Source organism: Eubalaena glacialis, chromosome 12 (genome assembly GCF_028564815.1).
Source record: "Eubalaena glacialis isolate mEubGla1 chromosome 12, mEubGla1.1.hap2.+ XY, whole genome shotgun sequence".
NCBI lineage: Eukaryota > Metazoa > Chordata > Mammalia > Artiodactyla > Balaenidae > Eubalaena > Eubalaena glacialis.
In genome coordinates this window covers 58,732,500-58,758,469 of record NC_083727.1, presented here as the reverse complement: position 1 = coordinate 58,758,469, position 25,970 = coordinate 58,732,500, and the positions used below count along the sequence as shown (strand labels likewise).

The 25,970-nt window shown below is 36.9% G+C and overlaps 1 protein-coding gene across 1 annotated transcript in view; it reads right to left on the bottom strand.

The window, feature by feature from the left end:
- ASCC3 (activating signal cointegrator 1 complex subunit 3) overlaps positions 1-25,970 on the bottom strand; it is a 331,824-nt gene that overhangs the window by 3,765 nt on the left and 302,089 nt on the right. The window contains exons 37-39 of the mRNA XM_061207037.1: positions 25,340-25,564; positions 5,734-5,885; positions 3,349-3,496 (exon numbers count right to left, since the gene is read on the bottom strand). Coding sequence (XP_061063020.1) covers positions 3,349-3,496; positions 5,734-5,885; positions 25,340-25,564 — 525 coding nt within the window. The remainder of the gene's footprint in view (positions 1-3,348; positions 3,497-5,733; positions 5,886-25,339; positions 25,565-25,970) is intronic.

Below are 25,970 nucleotides of genomic sequence, written 5' to 3'. Positions count from 1 at the left end.
TACTCATTTATTTGTGTGTAAAAATAGTGTGCTTTTAATCTTTGTAAAGTCCCTTTAAAAACACCTAAAGAAGTATTAATCATTACCTAAACTTGTGACCTCTTTCTTGTAAATCCCTTCTGGACATTGAGTGACTACTGACTACACTAAAAAATAAGTTTTAAAATAGCTGTTGTTGAACTGGTTAGTTTTAGAGAAGCATCTAGTATAGCATTTATGTGACTTCTAAGGCAGAGAGCATTACTTGGGGATATAAAAGCAACTTGAAAAATGTTGTGATGCAATTGTTGATGTCAGTCAGCGTCATTCATTGATCATTTATTGTACAAAATGGGTTTTTCTTTTGCTCAGAGTCCAAATTATTCTGAAAGGAAAACATTTCTATATGTTTGTATATCATAAGGAACCCTTTAAGTCTAGGGTTCTTTCTAGAAAGAAATATGGTTTTTTTTGGCATTATCATATTGAGAATACCAATTTAAATGACACATATTAAAGGGGTAGAAAATATTTCACCAATTTCATTCCTGCTCTTTTAATTGAAAATATTTGTGAGAAATCAAAATGCAGATGGTAAGTGCTTATCATTGTTTTTTTTTGTTTTTTTGTTTTTTCCTTATTTTTTTGGCTGCGTCGGGTCTTAGTTGTGGCACACAGGATCTTCGTTGACGCATGTGGCTTCTCTCTAGTTGCGGCTTCCGGGTTTTCTCTCTCTTTCTTGTTGAGGCACGTGAGCTCAGTAGCTGTGGTGTGTGGGCTTAGTTGCCCCGGGGCATGTGGGATCCTAGTTCCCCGACCAGGGATCCCCTCCATTGGAAGGTGGATTCTTTACCACTGGACCACTGGGGAAGTCCCTATCATTGTTGAATGAATGAATAAATGAATGAATTCCTAAGTCTATGGAAAAGATGTAAAAAAATAAACCTAATGTCCTCAGATAATTACTTGTCATCTTTTTCTAACATTTATAAATATGTGGCAAATATCACTATCAGTCAATAAAACTTCTCTATATATTGGCTGTTTTATCCGTTGTTACCTTCTAAGTTAGTTTTTAAAAGTACATGAATACTTTAGTTTTGGTTTTCCTTGTATTTCTTTAATATATACTACAGGTTTCCTGATAGGCTTTGATTTCCTGTTTGCTAAGACTTTATTGCTGTTGAGTATACCACCTAATTGAAATGAAGAAGCCCTGATGAATCAAACTATCCCTTAGGAATTCAAAAAATGTAAATCCAATGCAAATTTTCAATTCAACTCCAATCCTATAACTTGTCTTGTGAATCTGAAATTACGTTTGGAATAGATCTTGAAATAGTCAAGCCACAGAATGGTCTACTCTGTGCTTCAAGGTACAAATGATGGCTTATCCCCTGCTAGAACCAACAGTCACCGAGTCTAGAAGCTGTACCACTGGATGTTCTCTTAAGACTGGCCAGAGTGAAGACACAAATACACCATTTCTGTAAAGCATTTAACTTCGTGAGACAACACAGGTAACATTTACCACATGAAGCAAGACTTCGTATGTTTCGTCACTTGTACCTTTAAATGAGTTACCAATATAATATTTTAAGTATTAGCAACTCGTTGGAATTTTATTTCACAAAGCTCCCCAAAGTCAGATCTGACTTTTATATATTTGTAATCTTTTGCAGCACTTGATATTATTATTTTCAATCTTCAATGTATATACATATATTTGTTGTATGTGTATATATTTGTACATATATATATATATATACACAAACATACATACATACACACACACTCACATATACGTATATAAAACATGAGCTGTTTTTAAAGAAATTGCTAAGACATTTCAACACCAGCCAAACATATTTATCTGAGGATTAATCTTCATCTATTGAATCAGGCAAGAGCACTGCCATGCATACAATTATTTAATTAGCAGCCAAATCCTCTGCCAGTCAGCAGCCGTTCCAGGCATACTGATGGGGTAGAAGATGCAAATCTCACAGTCGTACTGCTTTTTCTCATTACTACTGCAATTAGCACTTAAATGGATGCTTTAAACATACTAATTTCTGGAATAATTCAGGATTTGTATGTTACCTGGGATCGCCTCACTGCAGAGCCGACACCAGATTGCTCTGCAAATTGAAGCACTTTTGAGCCAAATAACCATCATCATATCAGACTGAGCCAATTTGCATTTGGTTTTAAAGATAACAGAATGGCAATTTATGCAAATAAATTAAGTAAGTTTACTTCTGAGTTCTCCCTGAACTAATTACAACAATGTTCTAATTTTTTATCACATCTAAAACTTGGCTTGAAATCACTGTATGTTATGTTAGAAATCTGTTGTTGCTAACAGAAGCCTTGTTTTCATTTTAAATATATTGTTTTTATTCATAATTTTGATGATAATTTAGTTAGAAAGGTAGGCACTTATTATGAATATTTAAGTAGCTTTTGGTGCCAATTTTGGGTTCAACAGAAATTGAACAATCAGACTTTGATGCCTGTAATACTTTTTCCAAGTCCTGCTCGAAAATAAGTTCCACTGGAAAAAAAAAAAATGACATGGTTTAGAAGTTTCTTTATTTTAATATCTGCATATGCAAGTCAATATGTTAATTATGTTATAAATCGTGAACATTTACTTTGACATGTTTAGGGTGAAGTTGCTTAAGACTTAAAAGTCTATATATGCCAAATATTTCTGGCATTGTTCATTCATGTTTTTGGTCTTTCCAAAGATAGTTTGGAGCAATGACCTATGTTGTCTTTCACAACATAGATTTAGATTTATATCTAAACTATAGGGTATACAAATAAGGAGTTTCTTTGAAGGACTACTTTAGAATCTAGAAACAATAAAGTGATTAAAATGGGGTGGGGACATAAAAAAGTAATTGAGGGAACTGCACGAAAATATACCCAAGCATAAAAACAAAACAAAACCCACTCTGAAGAAGGGATTAGAAGGGCTCTTGAGCAATGCAGCCTAGTGATGGGCAAGTCATAGTAGGCCTTTCTCAGCCGGCTTAACAGCATTATACTGAAACAACCTTCTAATGATGCAGACGCTACTTCTAATTATTGTTACTGTCATTATTTAATACCATCTGTTGAGCTCTTATTCTGTACCAGGAACTACACAGAGCAGTTTACATAATAACATCCTGCTTGATCTTCCCAAATACTTCATGAGACGGGTATAATGTTTTCACGTTCATAATCAGGGTTAGTAAATGGTGGGTGGAACTTAAACCCAGGAGAGTCTGACTCTGAAAGCAGCACTCTAAGTTAGAAAACTCTTGGTACAACTTCCCAGAGTGAGGGAGCGTCGAAACATGGAAGTGATGGCCTTACCTGCTTCATTTTTGGGGCCGGTAGCTCTTTTTCTATCATGAAGCTGAATCCGTGGTCCTTCCCTCCACAGGCATGGATCAGTTCAGGGAGGCACTCGATGGGGCCAGGGTGCCCGGCACGTGGGCCCTTTATACCTGGGCTCCATTTCCTGAGAAAGAATAACACCAACCAAATGATCCTTTCATAGCACAAATGAGATTTTCTGACAATGATGGTTTATATGATTAGAACAGTTTAGAAATTAAAGTTACTATATAACTTTTAAATTTTTTTAACATCTTTATTGGAGTATAATTGCTTTACAATGGTGTGTTAGTTTCTGCTGTATAACAAAGTGAATCAGCTATATGTATACATATATCCCCATATCCCCTCCCTCTTGAGTCTCCCTCCCACCCTCCTTATCCCACCCCTCTAGGTGGTCACAAAGCACCGAGCTGATCTCCCTGTGCTATGCAGCTGCTTCCCACTAGCTATCTATTTTACATTTGGTAGTGTATATATGTCCATGCCAAGGCCACTGTTGTTAAGCTTCAAAATCAGACAGCATTCTCATCAATCCAAGGCAGTTTGGCTATCACAACATAAAATGTGTAAATCATATGTGAGCTCAGTAGATAATTAGGGTTGACAGACAGTTGGTGATTTCTATAGGAAGGCACTAAAGTGTGATAATGCTTCCACGTGGATAAAGTATGGAACTGGCGGAGCCCTGACATGTTTTTTTTTTTAAATTTTATTTATTTATTTATTTATGGCTGTGTTGGGTCTTCGTTTCTGTGCGAGGGCTTTCTCTAGTTGCGGCGAGTGGGGGCCACTCTTCATCGCGGTGCGCGGGCCTCTCACTGTCGCGACCTCTCTCGTTGCGGAGCACAGGCTCCAGACGTGCAGGCTCAGTAATTGTGGCTCACGGGCCCAGTTGCTCCGCGGCATGTGGGATCTTCCCAAACCAGGACTCGAACCCGTGTCCCCTGCATTGGCAGGCGGATTCTTAACCACTGCGCCACCAGGGAAGCCCCCTGACATGTTTTTAATGGATGCAGGCAAATGTCTCTAATATAAGTACTTGAATAAAGTTTTCATTGTAAGTTGTTGAGATCATACAATTAAAAGTGCATTTTGGGAATATTTGAGATTTATAGCATAAATAGCGCTGGATCACCAGGAATGGAATCTACCTAAATCTTTCTATTTCCTGTTTATATAGCAAGATGAACAATATCACTGAAATTAGACAAATACAGCACTTTTCTGGGTAACAATAAAGAATTGGATCAAATCTCCTAGGCCCCAACCAGCTTCCCTAACAGACCCGTATACTGTTGGGTTAGTACCCTCATGTGTCTCCTTTTCCGCTGAAATCCAACTCCCGTAAGTTTTAGTACCATATTGGAAGGGTTCCTGAAACTGAGCTGCAGACACATGAGGTATCTGCTCTTCCCCCCCGGCCACCTGCTGCTGGTGTGGCCCACTCTCTGAATGTGCCTTTTAGTTACCAGGGACATCCCGTGGTGGTGACTCAAGCACTGTGGAAATACCTGCCCTGGAATCCAGCATACTTCAGTCAAATGGAGGGACTTCCCTGAGGAGACCCCATGTGTGCCTGAGGTTCTGGCTGGCGTATGTCTCTAGATGCCTCAAATGGCTGCCACTCCTTGTCCAGCTGACGAGAGGGAGAGGGTGCATGATGGCAAGCACAGCCAGACTGCTTTGCTTGTTTACATGACTGTGAACCAATATTTTGGCTGCAAAGTATCTCTCAACTGGTGTGAAAGAAACATTTTCATTTGAACACTGCCAACCTTGCTTGTAATATGTACTGTTCTTTCCTTTGCTAAAATATATGTAGCCATGTACATAGGACCTAAGAATTGAAAAATTTTATCAGGAATATAAACTCTTCTTTTAAATGCAGGTTATATCTTGAGCTGCTAGTATATATAGCTGCTCAGTTTTGGACATTTTGCAGATGCACAGTTTACTTTTGACAACAGATTTCTGATCCCTCAAATCTATTCTGCAATAACAGAAATTGGTAATTTATTTTGCTCTAGGTCACAAAGCACTTTAATAACATATTTTAAAATGAAGGCTGATATTGTAAAGGAATAAACACAGTTAAAATGAAAATGTATTTGATGTTGCAAATGGAAAACAACTTAATAGAAGGTTAAAATGAATTGTGGTTCAGCTTGGGACCAATGGTCAAATTCCAAGTGGGAACGCTATGTCACTAGGCCATGTCTCCCTCTGGGAAACACGGGCATTTTCACTGTAAAGAATCAGTATTCTAGGCACCACATGAAATTCAAGTGACCATACGTGTAAAGGAAATAATTTTTTGAAATAATAAAACCCTATTACATCGAAAATTAAAATACTTACCTGAAAATGTGAAGATGGTGGTTTTCTATGTGTGGTATCGTAAGAAGAGAAGAGTCTTTCAACCACCGCCCCTGGATCACCATCTGCACCAGGTTGGTGATGTTCAGGACAGTCACCAGCCAGCCCTGGTGTGCAGCCACGTCCAGCATTGCCTGAACAGGGAGAACGCATATGTTACATCATGGCACCTGCCCCCTCTGTGGGGGGTCTGATGATGACAGCCTTAACAAAAAACAAACAAAAACCCCCAAGCATTATACCTCTAAATTACTATTAATTAAAATAGAAACCAAAAAATAAACTACAGTTGGATTGGAGGGAACACACTGAACCTCTCACAGCATTTTTTGCACACTACTTCGTACAAAGTGCCAAATATTTAACTTTTTTAGGTCAGCAAAGATAGATAAGCAGATAATATTGGCACCTAGTAATAAAACAAAGAGAAAAACTCAGTGTACTTTGAGAGCAAATACCTTTATAATTCACTGTATCAAGAGCACTAGTTGCCGCGTTTAAAGCATAAATCTCAGGTAGTCTTTTCCAAATTTAAAAGCAATAATGGCAAGGTGACAGGAAGTCTTCTTGCCAAAAATTAATTTTCCCCAGAGAGCAGGCTAAAGGCAGAGCCCTGGTTTTCAATGAAAATACTATACCACACACCGAAAGCGGGAAGGACCAGTGGTACATGTGGAAGGATGAGAAGCTATTCATATTAGTCTATACATTTAATCCAATGTTTTATGGACAAACAAACGGCTGCATTTGCTTAAGGCAAAACTAAACAGTGAAATCTTATTTAAACAAAGGAGAAGTTTACACAGGCAAAGCTATTTCAATTAAATTAGATTCTGGTGAATGCTGACTTAAAGACACATAAGTTAATATCATGATCTGAGGCAGCTACTTTATACAGTTTTAGGAGTGTACTCTCTTGTTTTGGGAAATGAAGAGATGGGGGTAAGAGAAATCAGATGTACCTCGTAAATGCCTAAAATGATACTTTACCGTTTCACTGATGGTAAAATATTTATAAAATGTTGTACAAAATCTATTAGTACATTTTTAGAAATGGTTCTTAAAGGTCTATTATGTTAGTAAAATTGATTTGCCATACTACTTAGTACTACTGAATCAGACATATTTTCCTTCTAAGTTTTGAATTTCCTATTCTGGGTTCTCTAATTTACGAAAAGTAAAATAGTTTAAAAAACATCTGGCTAAACCAATCTGTGGTCTTTTTACACACATTACAGGGAAATGGATCCACGTCTCTGGATGCCATGGTTAGTGTGACGGAATGGTCAAATTGGTCTTTAGCACCCATGAGCCTACTAATTGTACATCATAAAGCCTAATGGTTGGTTATAATAGATATACTTATATGTATGTATATGTGTATGTGTGCATATGAAAGTGTGTACATGTACAAAGGTATATGTTTATAAATCTAGGGAAAGTCCACTTCTGTTCTTCCTATTTCTCTGCACAACTGATTTAAACACTTTGTCTTTGAAGTATACGAGACAAGCTGGTCATGAGGAACACTACTCAGACAAAAATTAAAGTATTAGTTCACAAGTCACAACTCGCGAACTCCGTAAGGGAAGAGAAATGAGTAATTATACCTCATGAGTAATGCAGTATCATGATGATGTCAGAAGTTGTAATGTGGAGTAACTATGGTGATTTTACTTGTGATTTTTACATTGCAACTTGACTGGAAATAAATTCCAGACCACAAGCTCACATACTAGAAGAGCTGGATGGACGGACCATATGTTTTTAACTTTGAAGTTTTCATGATGAAGTTGAAAGATTTCATAAAATTTATGAGAGTTCCCCACAATCTTTCTTTGTATGATCCAGATGTGAAACATAAAAAATCATGCAAAGTGATTGCTTACATGAAGTAAATGTAAAGGCTGTGTATCATGAATTGAAAACTATTATTTATCTTGTTTTAATTTCAAGAAAAGGCAGGTAGGGAGACCAAGAATCCAGGATGAGAGAAGGTTGTGACTACCCAAATGTGCTGAACAAAATGTTGCCACACAGCTCTGCCCAACCACTCCCTTGTGGGTCCTGTTTTCTCTGCCCCCTCCTGCCACTGCCATAGCACAGACCCTCAACAACTCTTACCTGCAATATTATAAATATCCCTTTATCCTCATTCTCATCTAATTTTTCTTCAATCCATATTTTATATTGTTACCACAGTACATTTTTACTGGTAAAACTGATCATGTCATTCCTCTGCTTAAATTTCTTCAATGGCTCCACGCTGTGTAGAGGACAAAAGCTAACGCTTCTCTGCAGGTTCTCGTTTTACAAATCTTGCTCCCTCTACCATGTCTACCTGGGAAATTCCTATTCATCCTTTAAGTTGAGCTCAAATGTTACTTCTTCCTGTGAAGGCTACTTGATGGACTGTAGGCACTTCTTTTCCTATGCATCTGCTAATCTTGACACATGCCACCACTACCCTATTGTGAATCTTTGTTTACACATGTGCCCGTTAAATATAGACTCTTTGATAGCAAGGTTCTGGAAGTAGTCTTTGGAACTGTAGCCCTAGCACAGAGCACTCAAGAAATATTCAGTTAAAAAAAAAAAAAAAGAAATATTCAGTTTATTAAAGAATATTGGTAAACATCCAATTACAATAATTATAACAAACATTCTACCTAAGTTACTGCACATCTGCCAAAGGCAGCACAGCCTAGGAAAACATTACAAGCTTTGATGTCAGACATAGGTTTCAACCCTAATTTTGTCCCACTTACTATGTGCAAATTTTGGGAAATCACTTAGCCCTATGACCGCTAGATTGCTCACTGATAGAAGGGTGTTATATGTCCATATAGGGGTGTGATGAGGGTAAAATGAGATGATGTACGATGTAAGATATCTACTATACTGCCTGGAACAGTATAGATCTATTAGGCCTCAATATTAGATCTCAGTAAACAGGTACCTATTTTAATGTTCCTCTAGGATGAGATGAAAAGAACACCCTAAAACAACTCATTCTTTCTCAGAGGGACTTCCTTTGGACCTTTGGGGGTTGATTTCTGCACTGAGTAGTACAGGGATTCGAGGAGCAGGGCATGTAAGGTGGGGAGCAAATGCATGGAATGGGCAGAACTGTTCATCAGCAGAGGTGAGCAACTGCAAGAAAGTCAGGGGACACATAAGGCCAAAGACAGACCCTGCAGCCCAGGCCAAACCGGAGGACATGGGCCTCGTTCTCAGTTTGAGTGGACAAGTCCGTGTCACCATGCAGGTAGGTACCTGAAGGGGCTAAGGCTAAGGGATGGTCCAGGTAAATGTGTTTGAGGGTCTGGCAGGTCACCCTGACATACCTCTGCATGACTGAGCCTAGGATGGACTCCCTGTGTCTCACTATCTTTTACAGAAGTCTTCCTGGTAGACGAGAACTAACAGGTGGGACAGTATGGTACTGGCACAATACCAGACATAGATCACTGGAACAGGATAGAGAACCCAGAAATAAACCCACGAATTTATGGTCAATTTATCTACGACAAAGGGGGGAAGAATATACAATGGAGAAAAGACAGTCTCTTCAATAAGTGGTGCTGGGAAAACTGGACAGCTACATGTAAAAGAATGAAATTTGAACATTCCCTAACACCATATACAAAAATAAACTCAAAATGTATTAAAGACCTAAATGTAAGACTGGATGCTATAAAACTCCTAGAAAAAAAACACTGGCAGAACACTTTGACATAAATCGCAGCAATATTTTTTTGGATCCACCTCCTGAAGGAAATAAAAGCAAAAATAAACAAATGGGAGCTAATTAAACTTAAAAGCTTTTGCACAGCAAAGGAAACCACTGACAAAACGAAAAGACAAGCTACTGAATGGGAGGAGATATTTGGAAATGATGTGACCAATAAGGGGTTAACATCCAACATACAGAAAGAGCTCATACAACTCATCATCAAAAAAAGAAACAACCAATTAAAAAATGGTCAGAAGAACTGAATGGATATTTTTCCAAAAAGGAAATGCAGAGGGCCAAGCGGCACATGAGAGGATGCTCAACATCTCTAATCATCAGGGAAGTGCAAATCAAAACCACAATGAGGTATCACCTCACACCTGTCAAAATGGCTATCATCAAAAAGACCACAAATCGATGTTGGCGAGAATGTGGAGAAAAGGGAACCCTCGTGCACTGTTGGTGAGAATGTAAATTGGTGCAGCCCCTGTGGAAAACAGTATGGAGGTTCCTCAAAAAACTGAAAATAGAACTAATATATGATCCTGCAATCCCACTCCTGGGTATATATCCAAAGAAAATGAAAACACTAATTCGGAAGATACATACACCCCAATGTTCATAGCAGCATTATTTACAACTGCCAAGATATAGAAGTGACCTAAGTGTCCATTGACAGATGAACAGATAAGGAAGATGTGGTGTATATATACACAATGGAATACTACTCAGCCATAAAAAAGAATGAAATTTTGCCATTTGCAGTGAGATGGATGCACTTGGAGGGCATTATGCTAATGAAAATAAGTCAGAGAAAGACAAATACTGTATGATATCACTTATATGTGCAATCTAAAAAATATAACAATCTAGTGAATATAACCAAAAGGAAGCAGACTCACCCATATAGAGAACAAACTAGTGGTTACCAGTGGGGGCGGGCGATACAGGGGTGGGAGAGTGGGAGGTACAAACTACTGGGTGTGAGACAGGCTGCCAGGATATATTGTACAACACGGGGAATACAGACAATATTTTGCAACAACTGTAAATGCAGTGTAACCTTTAAAAATTGTATTAAAAAAAAAAAGAACTAATAGGTATATGCTCCTCCTTAGAATGGGGCTGGCTTTGGTAACAGCTGGAGATCATGGCTCAGTTCCCCAAGACACCTCAAAGTTCCTTACAGAGATTTAATACTCAAACAACAAAAGGTTGCTTTAGTACACCGAGGAGAAAAAACCCTGCACATTCTTCCACCTTAGCGTTAACGTTAGGCAAATGTTGAATCCCCCTTTACCTCTTACCCATCTTCTACTGGGCATGCTACCTATCAGACACAGCTAGGATGATTCTAAGTCTATGGGAAAAAATGGGTGGAGGCCGACTCCATGCATGAGAATTTCTCCTACTAAGTTAAAATCAACTTCAATTGATTGCTGACTCAGAATTCTTTGTCATTTCCAGCTGTGAGAGTGGAAATATGATTCCTAGCATTGCACTGATCTATAAAGTTACACCACAAATAAAACCTTACCATAATTAACAGAAACTGTGGGGTTGTCATTTATTTATAGGAAAGCAGGCAATGAGTGTGGTTTTGAACGCATTTTAACCAAGGTGCCACTATGAAGCCAGGTGAGAAGCCCAGGTATAAATGAGCTCTGGAGAGAGAGTATGGGTTAGGGATGTGGACTCAGAAATCCTGGGCACAAAGTGGGCAGCCAGAATAGTTAAAATGAGCATCTTTGGGGCAGAGGTGAGGATAGCAGAGCGGCAGTTACCTGGAGATAAGATGAGGAAACGCAGGAAAGAACAAAGGGGTAAGAGCATGCAAGGGACTCTTAAGGGCACTACTGAAGTAACTGCTTACAGTGGTCATTTGTTAAGCATGTACTATTTGTCAGATACTCTGATAACCATCTTATGAAAGTTACTGAACGAAAACCCATTGTACAGATGAAGACATTGTGGCTCAGAGAGGGAAAGAAATATACCTAAAGCTGCATAGCTCTGGTTAATTGGTACAGCTGGGATTCAAATTCTGGGGAGCTTGACTCCAAAGTGCTTGCTTTTAACCAGTATAGGACGCTGCCTATAAAGTTCAGGATGAGAGGAAAGTGTGTGGAATTCCATCGGGTCCTAGATTAGAACAGAAGATTCCTTGATGAATGTGCTACGAGATAAAATGAGACTTTGAGAAGGTTTCCCGACAAGACAATGTTTAAAGCAAACAATAAGTTTGGATGAAGTATAAACAGATGTATAATTCATGAACACTTGATACTGGTTTGAAGATGGTGTGGTATACTAGAAAGAGGCTTGGCCTCAGAGGTTAGAGGCTTGTGCCTTTAAATTAACCATAAGACCTGAGGCAAATGACTTAATGGTATTTGTTTTTCTCATCTAAAAAATTTTAAAAACCAAGGAGTTTGATTAGGCTTGTGTCTACCTTCTGTACGCTTTAATCTTTCATCAATAAAATGCCAATATACTCACACTAGTGTTGCGTGTTTTTATAAAGTTCACTTTCTATCTTTCCAGATGGACTGGAACACCCTTGGAGTTAGGGGCAGAAAAGCCTAAGTCAAAAAAGAAGGCAGTCTACACTAGGCACAGAATAAGATGCAGAGAGAAAAGACCCTCTTGGGATCAGAAGAGGGTTCCACTGCCGGGGCGTGTGAGCAAGGGCCTCACAGAGAAGAGAGGCTTCAGCAGGTCACTGAGACCTCACACAAAGTCACTGGAGAGAGGGAAGCTCTGAAGGAAGAGAATGGAAATTGATAGCACTCGCATCACAGGGTCTCAGTCACCTCTGCGAGTTGGAGGTGATGCCTCCTCCTGGGAAAAAGCACTGTAAAGGAGCATGAAAAGGTTTGGAGTAAGTACTGGGGGAATTAACGATGTGAATAAAAACCAGAGCAGTGTTGAGTCTCAAAAGCATGACTTTGAAATAATAATTATAGAAATTATTAGAAACAAGTAGAAATTGTAGAAATAATTAGAAATGTTTTGTGACTGTTTCTGACAATAATGAATAGGATTAATTTGGGTGTGAAAGCAGAGAATTCGGATGTTGAGATTTTAGGTTACTGGTGACATCACTGTTGAAATGGACAACTCTAGGGCCAGTGACAAGTGAAGTCATAGGGGACTGAGGACTGGACCGAGGGATCAGGAAGGGGAGGAGAGATGCCCGGCTGGTGAGTAACAGAAACGTTCAGTCAAGCTGATGGGTAAAGAAGTGAGGTGAGAGAGGAGAGTCAGAGGGTGATACCATGGAGGTGATGGCAAAAGTGGTGTGGATAGAGTAATTATTAGAGCAGAGGAGTTTGGGATGCATGCGATTATAGTGTTGAAAAGGTCATCTGCTGAAGCCACTCTGGTGACCGCAGGAGCTGGAATGGAGCTGAAGGCTGTGAACTGGGGTTTGAGGAAGGTGGGGAAAGAGATCCAGACTTAGGAACACGGTTGAAAAAGGAATCTTACAGACACAAAGTAAAATATACACGGGTAAAAGAAGGAGGAATATGAGAAGAAAGATTGGAGAGCTCTGAGGAGGTAGACTTTGATTATTGGAAAAACAGGAAGAATGAGTCAGCTCAGGAGTTTCACAGGGAATGTAGAAATGAGGTGGTGTTTGTGTCTGCCTATGTCTGACTGAGAGCAACAGAGGGAGGGAGAGAGAAAGAAAGGAGAGACGAGATGCGTGAGGAAAAAACAAAGAGGGGTACACATACTGTACACAGCCCAGACCTCATCCTCATGTGGAAGTCACAGGTTAAACTCAAGAACCTGGCTTTGTGCAAAGGTAAAACCACCACCACTACCCCCACCAGAAACAACCTGCCCCTCATCCCCACAATCAAAATGAACTAGAGTTCAGAGAATGGACACTCTCTGGAAGAGAATTTTTTAGGCTGTAAGGGTCCTGAAGCCAACGGCATGCTTTTTGACTTGAATACACCTCATGTTCTCAATACTTATTCTGAATCGATTTCAAGAATTCCCTAAGCATATCAAGCTTGGTCTTGGCACTTAAATTCAACCACATTTCATAGTGATGTTAACTATTCCTGCAAAGGATAGATTTATCCAAATCTACAGATATTGTCCCTCATTTTCTGCTACTATAGATTATACTTAAAAATGCAAGCTTGACAACATATCTGTGTTTTGTATCAAATACATTTCATTCAATTATTGTGAAAAGTAGCAGTGAAATATATACAAACTGTACAGACAGTATGCACATGTAGTGTGATGAAAATATTTGTACAGTAGTGTGTAGGCTATAAAATACTTTTGTAAATAGCTCTTAATACCAAGTATGAGGCAGACATTAGTACTGTCTCATTTTCACAGATGGGAAAACTGAAACTCACATAAGTCCAGTGACTGTAATTGCAATGGTGAAAAGTGGTAAGTTAAGACTTGATCTTGGTTTTCTAATTTCATTTTCTGTGCTCATCACACCATATTCCACAACCTCTGAATGATTTACATATACCCTGTCTTATTTCAAGGAGGATTTAAAGTGGTTTACATCTATCCTTTTTTTCCCTACCTAACAGAAAAATGCAGACTCCACACAAAATTATTATGCATTTAACTGATTATTGTCTCTGAACAAATTTTGTCAACAGGATTTTTGAAAACCTAAAATTTCAAAATAAATTTTAATCCACCACTTGGTTATAAAACTACATCTTAATATTTGATATGCAGGCATTAAATATCTTTTGAAACATGATTGAATTCTGGGTTTAAATAATCCAAGTTACTGTGACTGAATTAAGTCAACTTCATTGCAAGGAAATAGCAACACTGACTTAGGTCACTAAAAGAAAAACTATCATTTTCAATGTACATCAAGAGGCATGTTAACAGATGCATAATGAGATGTAGCTTTAAGATCCATTGTTAAAAACTTTCTAAACTTCAGTTTGCAAAGTCTGTGAATTTAGTCCTCAGTGTCTTCCAGCTGTGGCTGTAGGGTGAACATATGGAGTGGACAGAGATGCTCCAGCCTCTCTACTCCCTCTCAGCATTCTGACGACCTGCATTCTCTCTTCTTCCGCCCTTTATCCTTTCTCCTCTTCAAGGAAACTTTCTCCTTTTCCTCACATCTCCTGATAGTCATCCTAACGTATCTAGTGATAGTGTAGGGATTGCAAAAACCACATGAAAATAAGGTCATGAGGAAGGTTGAAATGGCTAGAAAATTGTTGCTACATTTGTTCAAATGAAATGACATAAACATAATACGTGGTCAGAGTTGAAGTGAAAGACTTATTTAGTCCAGAATGAGAAAAAAATTTCATTAATTTATAGAAACCAAGTTGTTACTTATGGAACATCATGAAAGTGCAAAATACTATGGAAAGGTCATCAAAAACAGTGAAAGTGTGAGAAACTCACAGCCAAGAGGAGCCTAAGGAGACAATGACAACTAAATGTAATGTGGTGTCCTGAATGGAATCCTAGAATAGAAAAAGGACATTAAGTAAACTAAAGAATTCTGAATAAGTATGGACTTTAGTTAATCATAATATATCAATAAAGGTTCATTAATTGTGACAAATGTACCATACTGATGTGAGATGTTAATTACAGAGGAAAACTGAGTGTGGGATATACAGGAAATCTCTGTACTATCTTTGCAACTTTTCTGTAAGTCCAGAACTATTCTAAAATACAAAGTTTACTTGAAAAAGAAACTATGGAAATTCATCCTAGGCAGTCTGTTAAAACATTAGTTGTTAGACATCTGCTAGAAACTGCACTATTTAGTTCAAGAGCTCCCAGAAGTTTTACAATGATGGGAAAACCTGAAGAAAAGCTTTCTTGACAGAAAGGCACACTCCTTTAAAGGTTCAGGTCAGCTGCAAGGAATGATACAATATTTTGTCAATAATTAAAATGCTATAAGTACATTTACAAGAATCTTTTTCAATAGCAACAGTTGTTCACAGTAACTTTCTCCTGAACTTTTACCCCCAGAAGGTTAGCATTCAGGAAGCTCAGCTGCTGTCTAACAAACTTAATTAATCAAAAAGTCATTTCCGAGCTGTAACTATGAGTAAAAGCGCTTCAAGTGTGCTAGCAAGCCTACAAGTTAATCAAAATGCTAATGCAGTACAAATTAAAGTTGTGATTAACATTTCACAGTAGCTGCTTAAGTGAATTGATCACACAAATGGGTTAAGCATTACTCATTTCCTACAGCCCCAACCGGGAAAAGGGTTGTTATGTGGGTATGAGGAGAAGAGCTGGAGGTAGAAGGATCCTTCATAATAGCATCATATCATCAATAAACCAGCACCAAATTGTCATTCAAAGGCTTACAGGTAGAGCCATCCAGGGGGAAATAGCCTTCCAAATTATATTATAGTCCTTGAAGGGAGATCACCTGTAAATCCACAAGTGTAAGTGAAGGTGTTTTACACCTCAAAATCCACACATTTGTGTTAGTTTTGGAAATGCTAAATGCATTAGCTCTGTGTTGCGTCTGTAGTGGGGAATGGTGCTTTGTTTTAGGTGGTGTTTTGGGTGTTCTATTGTGGAATTAAAATGTAACTTTGATACAGGATAAAATAAGCACTAGCTGGATGATGATTCTGCACCATAGTGCGGATCTTTGCATCTGGAAGAATAATCACTCAGGATTAAGTTCATTTAAAATTATTTGTTTTGAAATAGACATCCATTAATGAAACCACACTAGGCTTCTATGGCAAGATATGAGCTCCTGGCAGTCTTGCCAGGAAAGCAGCCTGAATTAGACTTCCCTGTCTCTATGAATTTGATAAGGTCACATGAATGTTCACAACAAACAGACTACATTTGTTAGTAAACAATTCAGATTTGGCAGATAATTTTAAAAACACTGTGAGAATCCACACACAGTAAATCTCCCTTTTCAATCCTCTCTTAAGAAAGAACTAAAAAGGAAAAAGTGAAATATTTATTCATTCCATTCACCCATGATATATTGAGAACTATTATGTGCCAAGAATTATGCCCAAGTCACCTTAACAGTCAGTGACACTATAAATAGTTATTGATAAGGTTCCAGCATATTTTGAATATGAATCAGAATCCTCCAAATGTATGCTCATAGTATTAATATTCCTTGAAACATACCCATAAAAATATAAAAGATATATTTAAAACTTAATAGTGTAATTTTCATCTTAGGATCCTTTAAAGACTTCAGTTGCAGAAATGAACTCTTTGTAGATTACTAAGTATGTATAATCCAATTTTGGAAGTCTAAAAATTATTTATTTATCATCCATCCATCTTTTTCTCAAAATGATTTGAAGAAGCTTTCTGAAGCCTATTGTGCTGTACTGTCCACTTAAAGATAAGCTTTTCATTTGATCTAATCATAATAATTATAAGCACTTTAAAAATGTGAAAGGATTCTACTAAGAATATACAGGAGATTTTATCTACCATTGCTACATCAAAACATTTCTTACAAGTACTGGATTAAGGATTTGACCAAGTACTTCTTTTGTTAAGCTCGGCACCACCTGGACTATTTTCACTGCTAACTGTATTTGACTCTATGATTCTAGAACTTGTTCATTTAATTGACACTGACATTCTTCAGTACATTTATAGCCCACTGAGCCTGTGCTTAGTGCATCCATAGGTAAATACTCCTCAAAGGTTATGTTAGCCTTGCTCCATGGCAGTTCTATCTCCTGGTATCATCAAATATTTCTAGCTTTTTAATCTACTAAAAATGGGGATCATTTGTTAATAGATATATAGACCCAGCTATAGTCAAAGTATCTCTCAGTTAAAATAACCAGATCAATAAAAAATATTCATATCATTGTATCTTCTTATGCTTCCCTTATCCTATTCTTTTCTATTCTCAGACTCTAATATATGCATACATTCATATCTTAAGTTTATTGATTAAAATACTTCAAAAAATAGTTTGAAGACACAGTGTGTTTTCAGAACAGCTGTGGGTTATAGAAAATATATGATACTAGTTATTTGAAATGTAATGCACTTTAAGTTTATCAGAAACTGTTAGAGAGATAAAGAGGTCAAATTATTGTTTTGAAGTTTGGGCTAAACAACAACCCTACCAATAAACTTTTAGGGATTTGGTTTTGCAAATTTAAGAGGGTTTTCAGAATAGAGGAAAGCATACCAGTTCGTACATTTCCCCCCTTTCTCTATTTATGCAGCTTATTAAAGTTATTTTTTGACAAGCACGTTTTGTGACAATTGATAAGTCCTATTGGAACATGATAACATTAATTTGAGTGGTATATGAGTTACATATTATCTTGTGTGAAAGAGGAGAAAGGCTGGAAACTTAGTTGTTCGAAAAAACTTGGGCCTTAAAGAAAATGATGTCAAATGACAGCTCCTATATTAAAGTCAGATGCAAGAATTTATGAAACAATGGAAACTTACCCACCAGAACATTGCTCCTTAAAGGTCTTCCTTTCAGGCATTGAATCACCTAAATTATTTTCAAAGCCAGTCTCCTGGTTTACCTTTTACCTACTTCCATTAGTGCAATGGAACATGAATTCAATCTATATAAACATGTGCCTTGGTATACAGAATACAGAACTTCACACTCCCTCAATAGTAAAGAGGAGATGTCTGTTATCTTTTGGGGGAATTGGTAGTTCTGTATCTTGGGACAGGGAATCTCTGAGATTGCCTATTGTTACTAGACGTTTGAAGTTTTTCAAAAAGGACCAGGGGGATGGACAAAAGCTGCCTCCAGGGGAGCCCCGCTAGTGGTGGTGGTGGTGGTTACCCAGTGAAAGAAGCCAAGAACCTAACCTAAGCAGAGAAGGCAAACGGTGAAGAATGAAAGAGGAACATAAAATGTGTGTATGTGTGTTGTAATAGTAAACCTAAGCACAGTCATTATAGTGTGCATCACTACTTATTGTTAGGAGTATCTTATAATTATTATGGCATTCCTCTTCCTTCCTGTGGTTGTATCAGCAATCTGATCTTTCCCCCATTATTTCCAATTATTGTAGTTTTAGGGGAGACTCTGAGGAAGTAAATGGCTAATTCACTTCATTACCTAGCATGATATAAAAACCTCGAGAAGGATCATAAGCAGCTGAAACAAAAAACATATCAACTGGACACTGTAGAGTGATATAATAAAGCAATTACAAATATCAGTCATATTAACAAGTCCCTCTTGGAAACTGGTTAAAGTAATTATAGGCAGACTGTTGAAAGGGAACTAGAGTAATTAAAGGGAGGTGACTTGAGTATACATTGAAAAGAAGGGATTAATTAAAAAATATTATTCATGTTCTAGTGGGAATTCTTGGTCTAAAAAAATGTAGAAATTCCTGTGAAGTTCTCATATTTTAAAATAAATCCTGACTAGGCCATGAGTACAATTTTTAGATCCATCTTTACAGGGCAAAGGGAACCCAGTAAGATAAAGTTTTATTATATATCCAACCTATGCTGAAAACTGTTTTTCTTTCTGCTATGATCTTGGGAAAGTTACTTAGTCTTCATCTGTAAAATAAGGATAATAATTATACTACTTCCTTGGATTATTAGGGCAAATGAGTCTATGCAATGCGAAGCAAGTAGAACAGAGCCTGGTACAAAGAAAATCCTCAATAAATGTTCACCAGCATCACTCTTAATGATGGCCTGCCTTATGGACCATCATTAAATAGCAATTTTTTGGTGTGGGGTACAGGGATGGTATGCAGTTCTCCAAATATTCTGGTTGAATTTGGTATTTAATATACATTAATTCCAATTTCAATTTGGAAGCATAGGTTTCCAGAGATCTTTCTAATCAATCTACACTGTCATATTTCTGTGTGTGTGTGTGTGTGTGTGTGTTCTCCTTTCATGAGGTGTGTCTTGTAGTCGTTAAGAGTATTACTGTGCACACAGATGTTTTGATCTATTAAACTTAGGCTGCAGAGTAGATAGCATTAGCTGAAGGGTAAATATGGCCTCTACTATATCTGAAAGCAACTTTCCAGAATTAACCCAGCAAACTGACAGCACAATTACACTTGGAATCACACAGCCCTTTGGTCCTCAGCTCACTGAGTCAGCTCCTTGAACCGTGGTTTCCCGTTTTTCCTTAAACATCTGAAAGTGTCCAGTTACTGGGCAGTTTTGCTGTAGATACCACAGAGGAGGTAGTGGGCGTGGCTAAGATATAAACCTGTACTCTTATACTATTTGGCTTGGTATTTAGTTATTTTTCACTTAAATGAAGATGATTTTAACGTAAAGACTTAGGGCACTTCTTAGAAAAGATCAGAGCTACTAGAGCAGGATTTAAAGTCCTGCTATCTCCATTTGGTTTCAGCATGGACTGCCTCAACAGATCACTTTTTAACTAAGTTATTTGACTTCTTTGAAAACCAATTTCTTTGTCCTTTGATAAAAAAAAAAAACAGTGTGGGGCTAATCAAAACACCAGACACTTTTCATCAGTTCTGACTTTGCCATCAACTTTGAAAAATTTAGGCAAGTCACTTTAATTTTTGGTATTTCTTATTTATCATCTTCCCATAAAAGCTAACATAAAGTTTTTCTTGGGTACATCTGGCACACAAAATATGTCACATCATTTACTACATATTATAAATATATTTTAGAGTTAACATAATCAAGAAGAGGATCTCAAAGACTAATGGCAAGAATAATCAATTCCATAATTGCTCAATTTATAAACTAGTGTATTTTAAGCAGGTTTAAAAAATTTGAGATACGTACAGAAATTTTTACTCTTATTTTTGTTGGGTGGGATGGAGATGGAAATGCTAGTAACAGTAAAATATTAAGAACCATGACAAAAACACCTTAAACCCAAAAATGACACAAATGACCTTGATACATAATTTCAAATGGGTACAAGAAGAGAAGGCAGGCTATACTGTGCATTCTGACCTCAAGCCAGAGTGAATACAACTACAACAACTATGTTTTTCTTTTGTAAAAGATACCCCAGGACACGGGTAGTCATACAGAGTTTTCATAATCTAAATGGTAGCTCATGTAAAAGGTATATTTCTATAAATTAAAGGGAATAAAAAATTTAGAGTTAAATGACTATGAAAAAGCAAGGAAGTAAAATAATTACTAAGAATGAGGAGACCAACATAGACTTAGTTCCTCGAGTCCTCAAATCATTGTTTACCTTATAAATATTAACTAATGTCCCACTCTTGTAAGCTGTTATTTTTACTCAGACAGCAGGGGTTCAGTGACTTGCCTAAGGCCTTATACTAAGGCTCTAAGGAGCAGAGCTGAATTTATAGTAAGAGCTGGTGGCACCGAGTCCCATACACAGAACACAAGGTCATGCTGATGTCCCATGAGGGCAGTAGTATAATTTTCAATCAGCCAGCAGGACTGCAGCTTGGAAAACTGCTTGAACCAATGCTTTCTAGGCCAACGGTATCCATGTATCAAATGAGAACAACAGGGTACAATAATGAAAACTGTCACTCAGTCATGGAAAATTTTATCAAGTCATGACTTCCCCCCGAATTTTCCATTAGCAACCCTAATATTCTTTCCTCTTCCTGACTTGTTACTTTTATCACAATCTTACAAAGAAACTGCAGGAATGAGAGGATTTAGGATATGAAGCTGGTTGCCATCTCTTTACAACTAAGTTTCTTTCCAGGTGGCTTCTGAAAAGCCAAATCCATATTTATAAGCATAACTAATGTTATAATTTACACTAAAGGAAAACTGCACACACAGTGTCTGACAACAGGGAACTAATTAAGTAAACTATGACCTTCTTATGAAGAAATATAGTGCAGCCATTAGAAATTATGCTTGAGAAGAATATTTAATGTTGTAAATTATTAAGTTAAAAAAGGTTATAAAATAACATGATAAAAATGTGCAAAGGAAGAAAGTGAGAGAGCAAGTGTGTATTTGTGTAAATGCAAAAAGAAAAAGAAACTCTGAGCCTCCAAAGACAAAAAAGAACTATACACAACTACTGTACTCTAGTTAGTAAACTTGTTTTTTTGGAGGAGTAAGCGTTAGTCATTCTAAAACTACATCAGGAGTATGCTAGAATGGAGGAATTAAGTAAACATATTTTGATTAATGAGAGCCAAGTTTCTCACGGGTGGAGAAAAGAGTTACAATTTAAAAAAGGGGAAGGCTAAAATGAACCCTTGGTGTTAAACTGGAATTGGAGGTATTAGAATGAACTCATGGTTTTATGAATACAAATGTTTTTCACACACACACACACACACACACACACAGAGCTAAGTACAAATAGATATAGATGTCTATGTATACATACTTATATTTCCTAGCTTTGCCCACTGAGGGGGCCAGAGGCAATAATACCCAGGTAGTGATGGAGTCAACAAGCACCCAGATTTTAGTCTCTAAAACCACTCTCTAATAAAAACAAACACTTGTGAGCCTATACTTTAAATAAATAAATAAATAAAGTAAATAAATAAATGGAGGAAAATGGAAATTCTGGGAATGATGGAAATAGAAAATCACAGTAGTAATAATTGTTTCAGGCAAAAGTCACCAATGGATGATGAAAATAATGTAGGAAAATATGATGAGAAACAGGATAACTGCATAATCTCAAAGTATATCACCAGAACATATTAGTTACAAAAGGGAAAAAAGTAATTTTACAGTGGAGAAACCTGGCAGACACCACCTCAGGTGTACAAAGTTAACAGCCCTGGTAATAACACACATCCATGCCACAAGTCTCCTGATATGATACACCGAGAGGACAAAACATCACTTCTATGGTATTCTTGCTAGTAATATATAACTTCAGTGTAATTATGAGGGGATATCAGGCAAACCCAAACTGAGGGTTAGCTCTATAAGATACCTGGCCAATACTCCTCACAAATGTCAACGTCCTGAAAGTCAAGGAGACTAAAGCGGACATGACAACTAAATGCAATGTGGGACCCTGGAGTGGATCCTGGAACAGAGAAAGGCATTAGTGGGATAAAATCCAAACGGACAAAACTGGAATGAGGTCTGTAGATTAGTTAACAGGATTGGATCAGTACTGAGGCAAGATGTTAACATTAGGGGAAGCTGGGTGAAAGACATATGGAAATTTCATTGTACTATTTTTACAAACTTTTTATAAGTCTGAAGTTATTTCAAAATGAAAAAATTAAAAAAAAATTTTTGAATTAAAATAAATTAATTCATTAACAAAAAAAGAGCCTCATATTGATGGGGTGAAGATATAATTACTATGAATGACTTTAATTTTAGTACATTGTTTTTCCAAATTTCTACAACGAAGTGTATTACTTTTATAATTAAAGAGAAAACTATTTCTCTTTAGATGTTATTTAGAAGGAGTAAAAAAATCAAGAAATATAAATATCCACGAAACTGTACATAATATCGAAATAGAGGCTAAAAGTACCTGATTGAATCCTTTTCCCTTACAGTAAATTTAGAAATAGACTTCTTGTGAAACCGCTAATTTCTATTATTATATAGCCTTTGAATCATTATTAACTGAGTGGTGAAAAGGTATCAATGAGTTGATATACATTGTAACTTTTATATATGATATAAATATGTACACCTATTAAGTATACATGTAAGTATAAAAATTTAATTCCTCCTGCAACATCTCTCCAACCCTTCCTGACCCCTGAGTTCATTAACAGGTCAGTGTTTGAGGGGGAAAAAATAGCTAGAGGAAACACAAATGAGTATCCAGGGCCACAGCTAAAACTTTAGGAACTTTAACCTTCGTTTATAAAGTGTGACTAATAAAGAGTGGCAAACCATCTTCCTAGAGAGATAAACCAAATGTTAGTTACAAAAAAGGTGTAAAAATAATTTACTTGTTTATTATAGCCTTATTTCCCTTCTAATTCCTGATAGTTTGTGCATACTCTATTTTATGAAACAGGCCTATTCTTTTAAATAATAAAATTAAGGTTTTTTTTTCCTGATCATAAAATTGTTAGCAGCTCATTTGAAAACATTCAAACATTTCAGAAAAGCATAAAGAAGAAATTAAAAATCACCCCAAATGCTGCTACACAGAGACAGCTACTTAATCTTCTGGTCAATACTATTCTGGATCTTCTCTCTAGATATATTTTCATATATTTATGTAGATATTCTACACAGATACAGAATTAATAAATGGAATTATAATATTTGGCAGTGTTCTATAACTTGAAAGATGCTTGGGTTATTTCTAAGTCTTTAATTTTGCAAATGCCTATACACAAATCTTCACAGACTCATTTATTCTACCTTTAAAAACACCAGTCTTTTGAAAATCTTAAAAATTGTTTTTTATATATAAATGTCCAAAAAGCCATAATGTAGAAAATCAAAATCTCTTATAAGCTCAATCCTTTAGGTGTGCTTCTCCCACCCTGCTCCTCTCACAGTCATCTCCCAGCAAATGGCAGCTCCAGCTTTCCACTTGCTCTGGAGAAAAGCTTTGGAATCATCTTTGGCTCCTTGCTCTCCCTAAAAACCCTTGTCCAATCCATTAGCAGATTCTCCTTAAAAAAATATACAGGACCCAACCAATTTTCATCAGTTTCACCCATACCAACCTGGTCCAGCCACCATCATTTCTTGCCTAGCCTTACAGCATTCAAGGTATAAAGTTCATTGATACGGTTTCAGATCCCACATTGCAACTAACCAAGGAATATAACATGTCAAGGTTTTGTATAGTATCAGAGAATATCTACAATTTTCTGAAAAGGCTATAAAAATACTCTTCCTTCTTTAAACTACGTATCTCAGTGAGGCTGGATTTCCTTCATATACTTCAATTAAAACACCATATTGTAACAGACTGCTTGCAAAAGGTGTTAAACGAATTTAGCTGACTTCTATTAAGCTAGACATGAAAGATACTTGCAAAAATGTAAAATGCTATTACAGTTCTCACTAATTGTTTTGGAAAATAGTTATTTTTCATGAAAAATCATTACATAATAATGGGTATATTAGTGTTATTTTAAAATGAAGTAATAAATATTTGAGAATGTTTCCATTTTCATTAATATGGTAAATACTCATAGATATAGCCACCATAACCATTAGTGAACCACTGCTCTACAGCTTCCCTCTCATTCAGAGTAAAATCCAAAATCCTTACCATGGTTTTACAAACTCCCTACGTGACCTGACCCCATTTTATCTATAATTTCCACTCCCACCCCTCTCTGACCTCATTTCTACCCACCCCTTTTCATCTTTTTTACAATGGCCGCCTTGGCTTTTCTTGAATATACCTAGTAAGTTCCTACATGAATCCTGGCACTAGCTCTTCTCAGTGTTTGGAATAACCCCACAGCTCACTCCCTTCCTTTGTTTCTTAAATGTCACCTCATAAGAAAGACAGTCCCAGAATACCACATTAAAAAATAATACAAAATGGCACCCTCCATCTTTCTCCATATATCCTTTATTATGCTTTATTATTATTTTAAAATAGCAGTGATCACCACTTGACTTATATTTTTAATTGTCTGTCTTCGCCATCTCTAGTGAAAGCCCATTACAGCAGGTTCTCTTCTGTCTTGTTCACTGCTGTATGCTCAGAACCTAGCAAAGTACCTGGCACTTAGTTTACCTTCAGTAAATTTCGATTGAATGGATGACTAAAATTGTTATCTTATTGCATTTATATTTGCTTTTCCTTCAAAAATCCTTAATTCGAGTCACCAGATTTTTTCTCGACAATGCTACAATAAAAATCTTTAAATGCAAGTGTATTTTATTCTAAAAAGAAAAAAACCAGAAAGAATGGGAGAAAACGTAGGTAATTAGAAATGACTTTCGTACCTGACATACTCTGAGAGCTTGGTCCAACACTGTTTTGGTATCAGTGTCATAATCTGGGCAGGGCAGCATGGTTCGGCTGAGATGCGCCTGCAGTAGGAGATGAGCTTTGGTGTGAGGGCTGTCAAATGAATGAGGATTTGATTCCAACGGAAGACATTTTGCCAGTTCGCTATTCATATGATCTTCATTGTGTCTTACTGGCAAATCTGTGTATTCTTCTGCATCCTGAAAAAACAAACAAACCCATATATATATAATATACATATAAATGTACTGTATCAAAAGTATAATATTTAATGTACTTCTTAGCTTTAACTACTGACATTTAAAACATGCTTTAGAAAAACTGTAAGATAACCATATCCCTTAAAATTCTGCTTTGGTCAGTACTACTATTAATATTAAGCAAAAGCTAGTAATGTATCATACATCTGAAATTCATGAATGCTCTTCTTATTTATACAGTCAACAAAAACAATACAGATCCTAGTAAGCATCAAATGTTCTGCTTGACGGTGGACCCAGCAATGAACCAGAAACAGAGTTCATCAGGGAAAAACCAGTCCTAAAAGTGGAAATGAATGTTATGATATGGTAAGCACAGAGTGCTGAAGGGATATTCAGTTTGGGG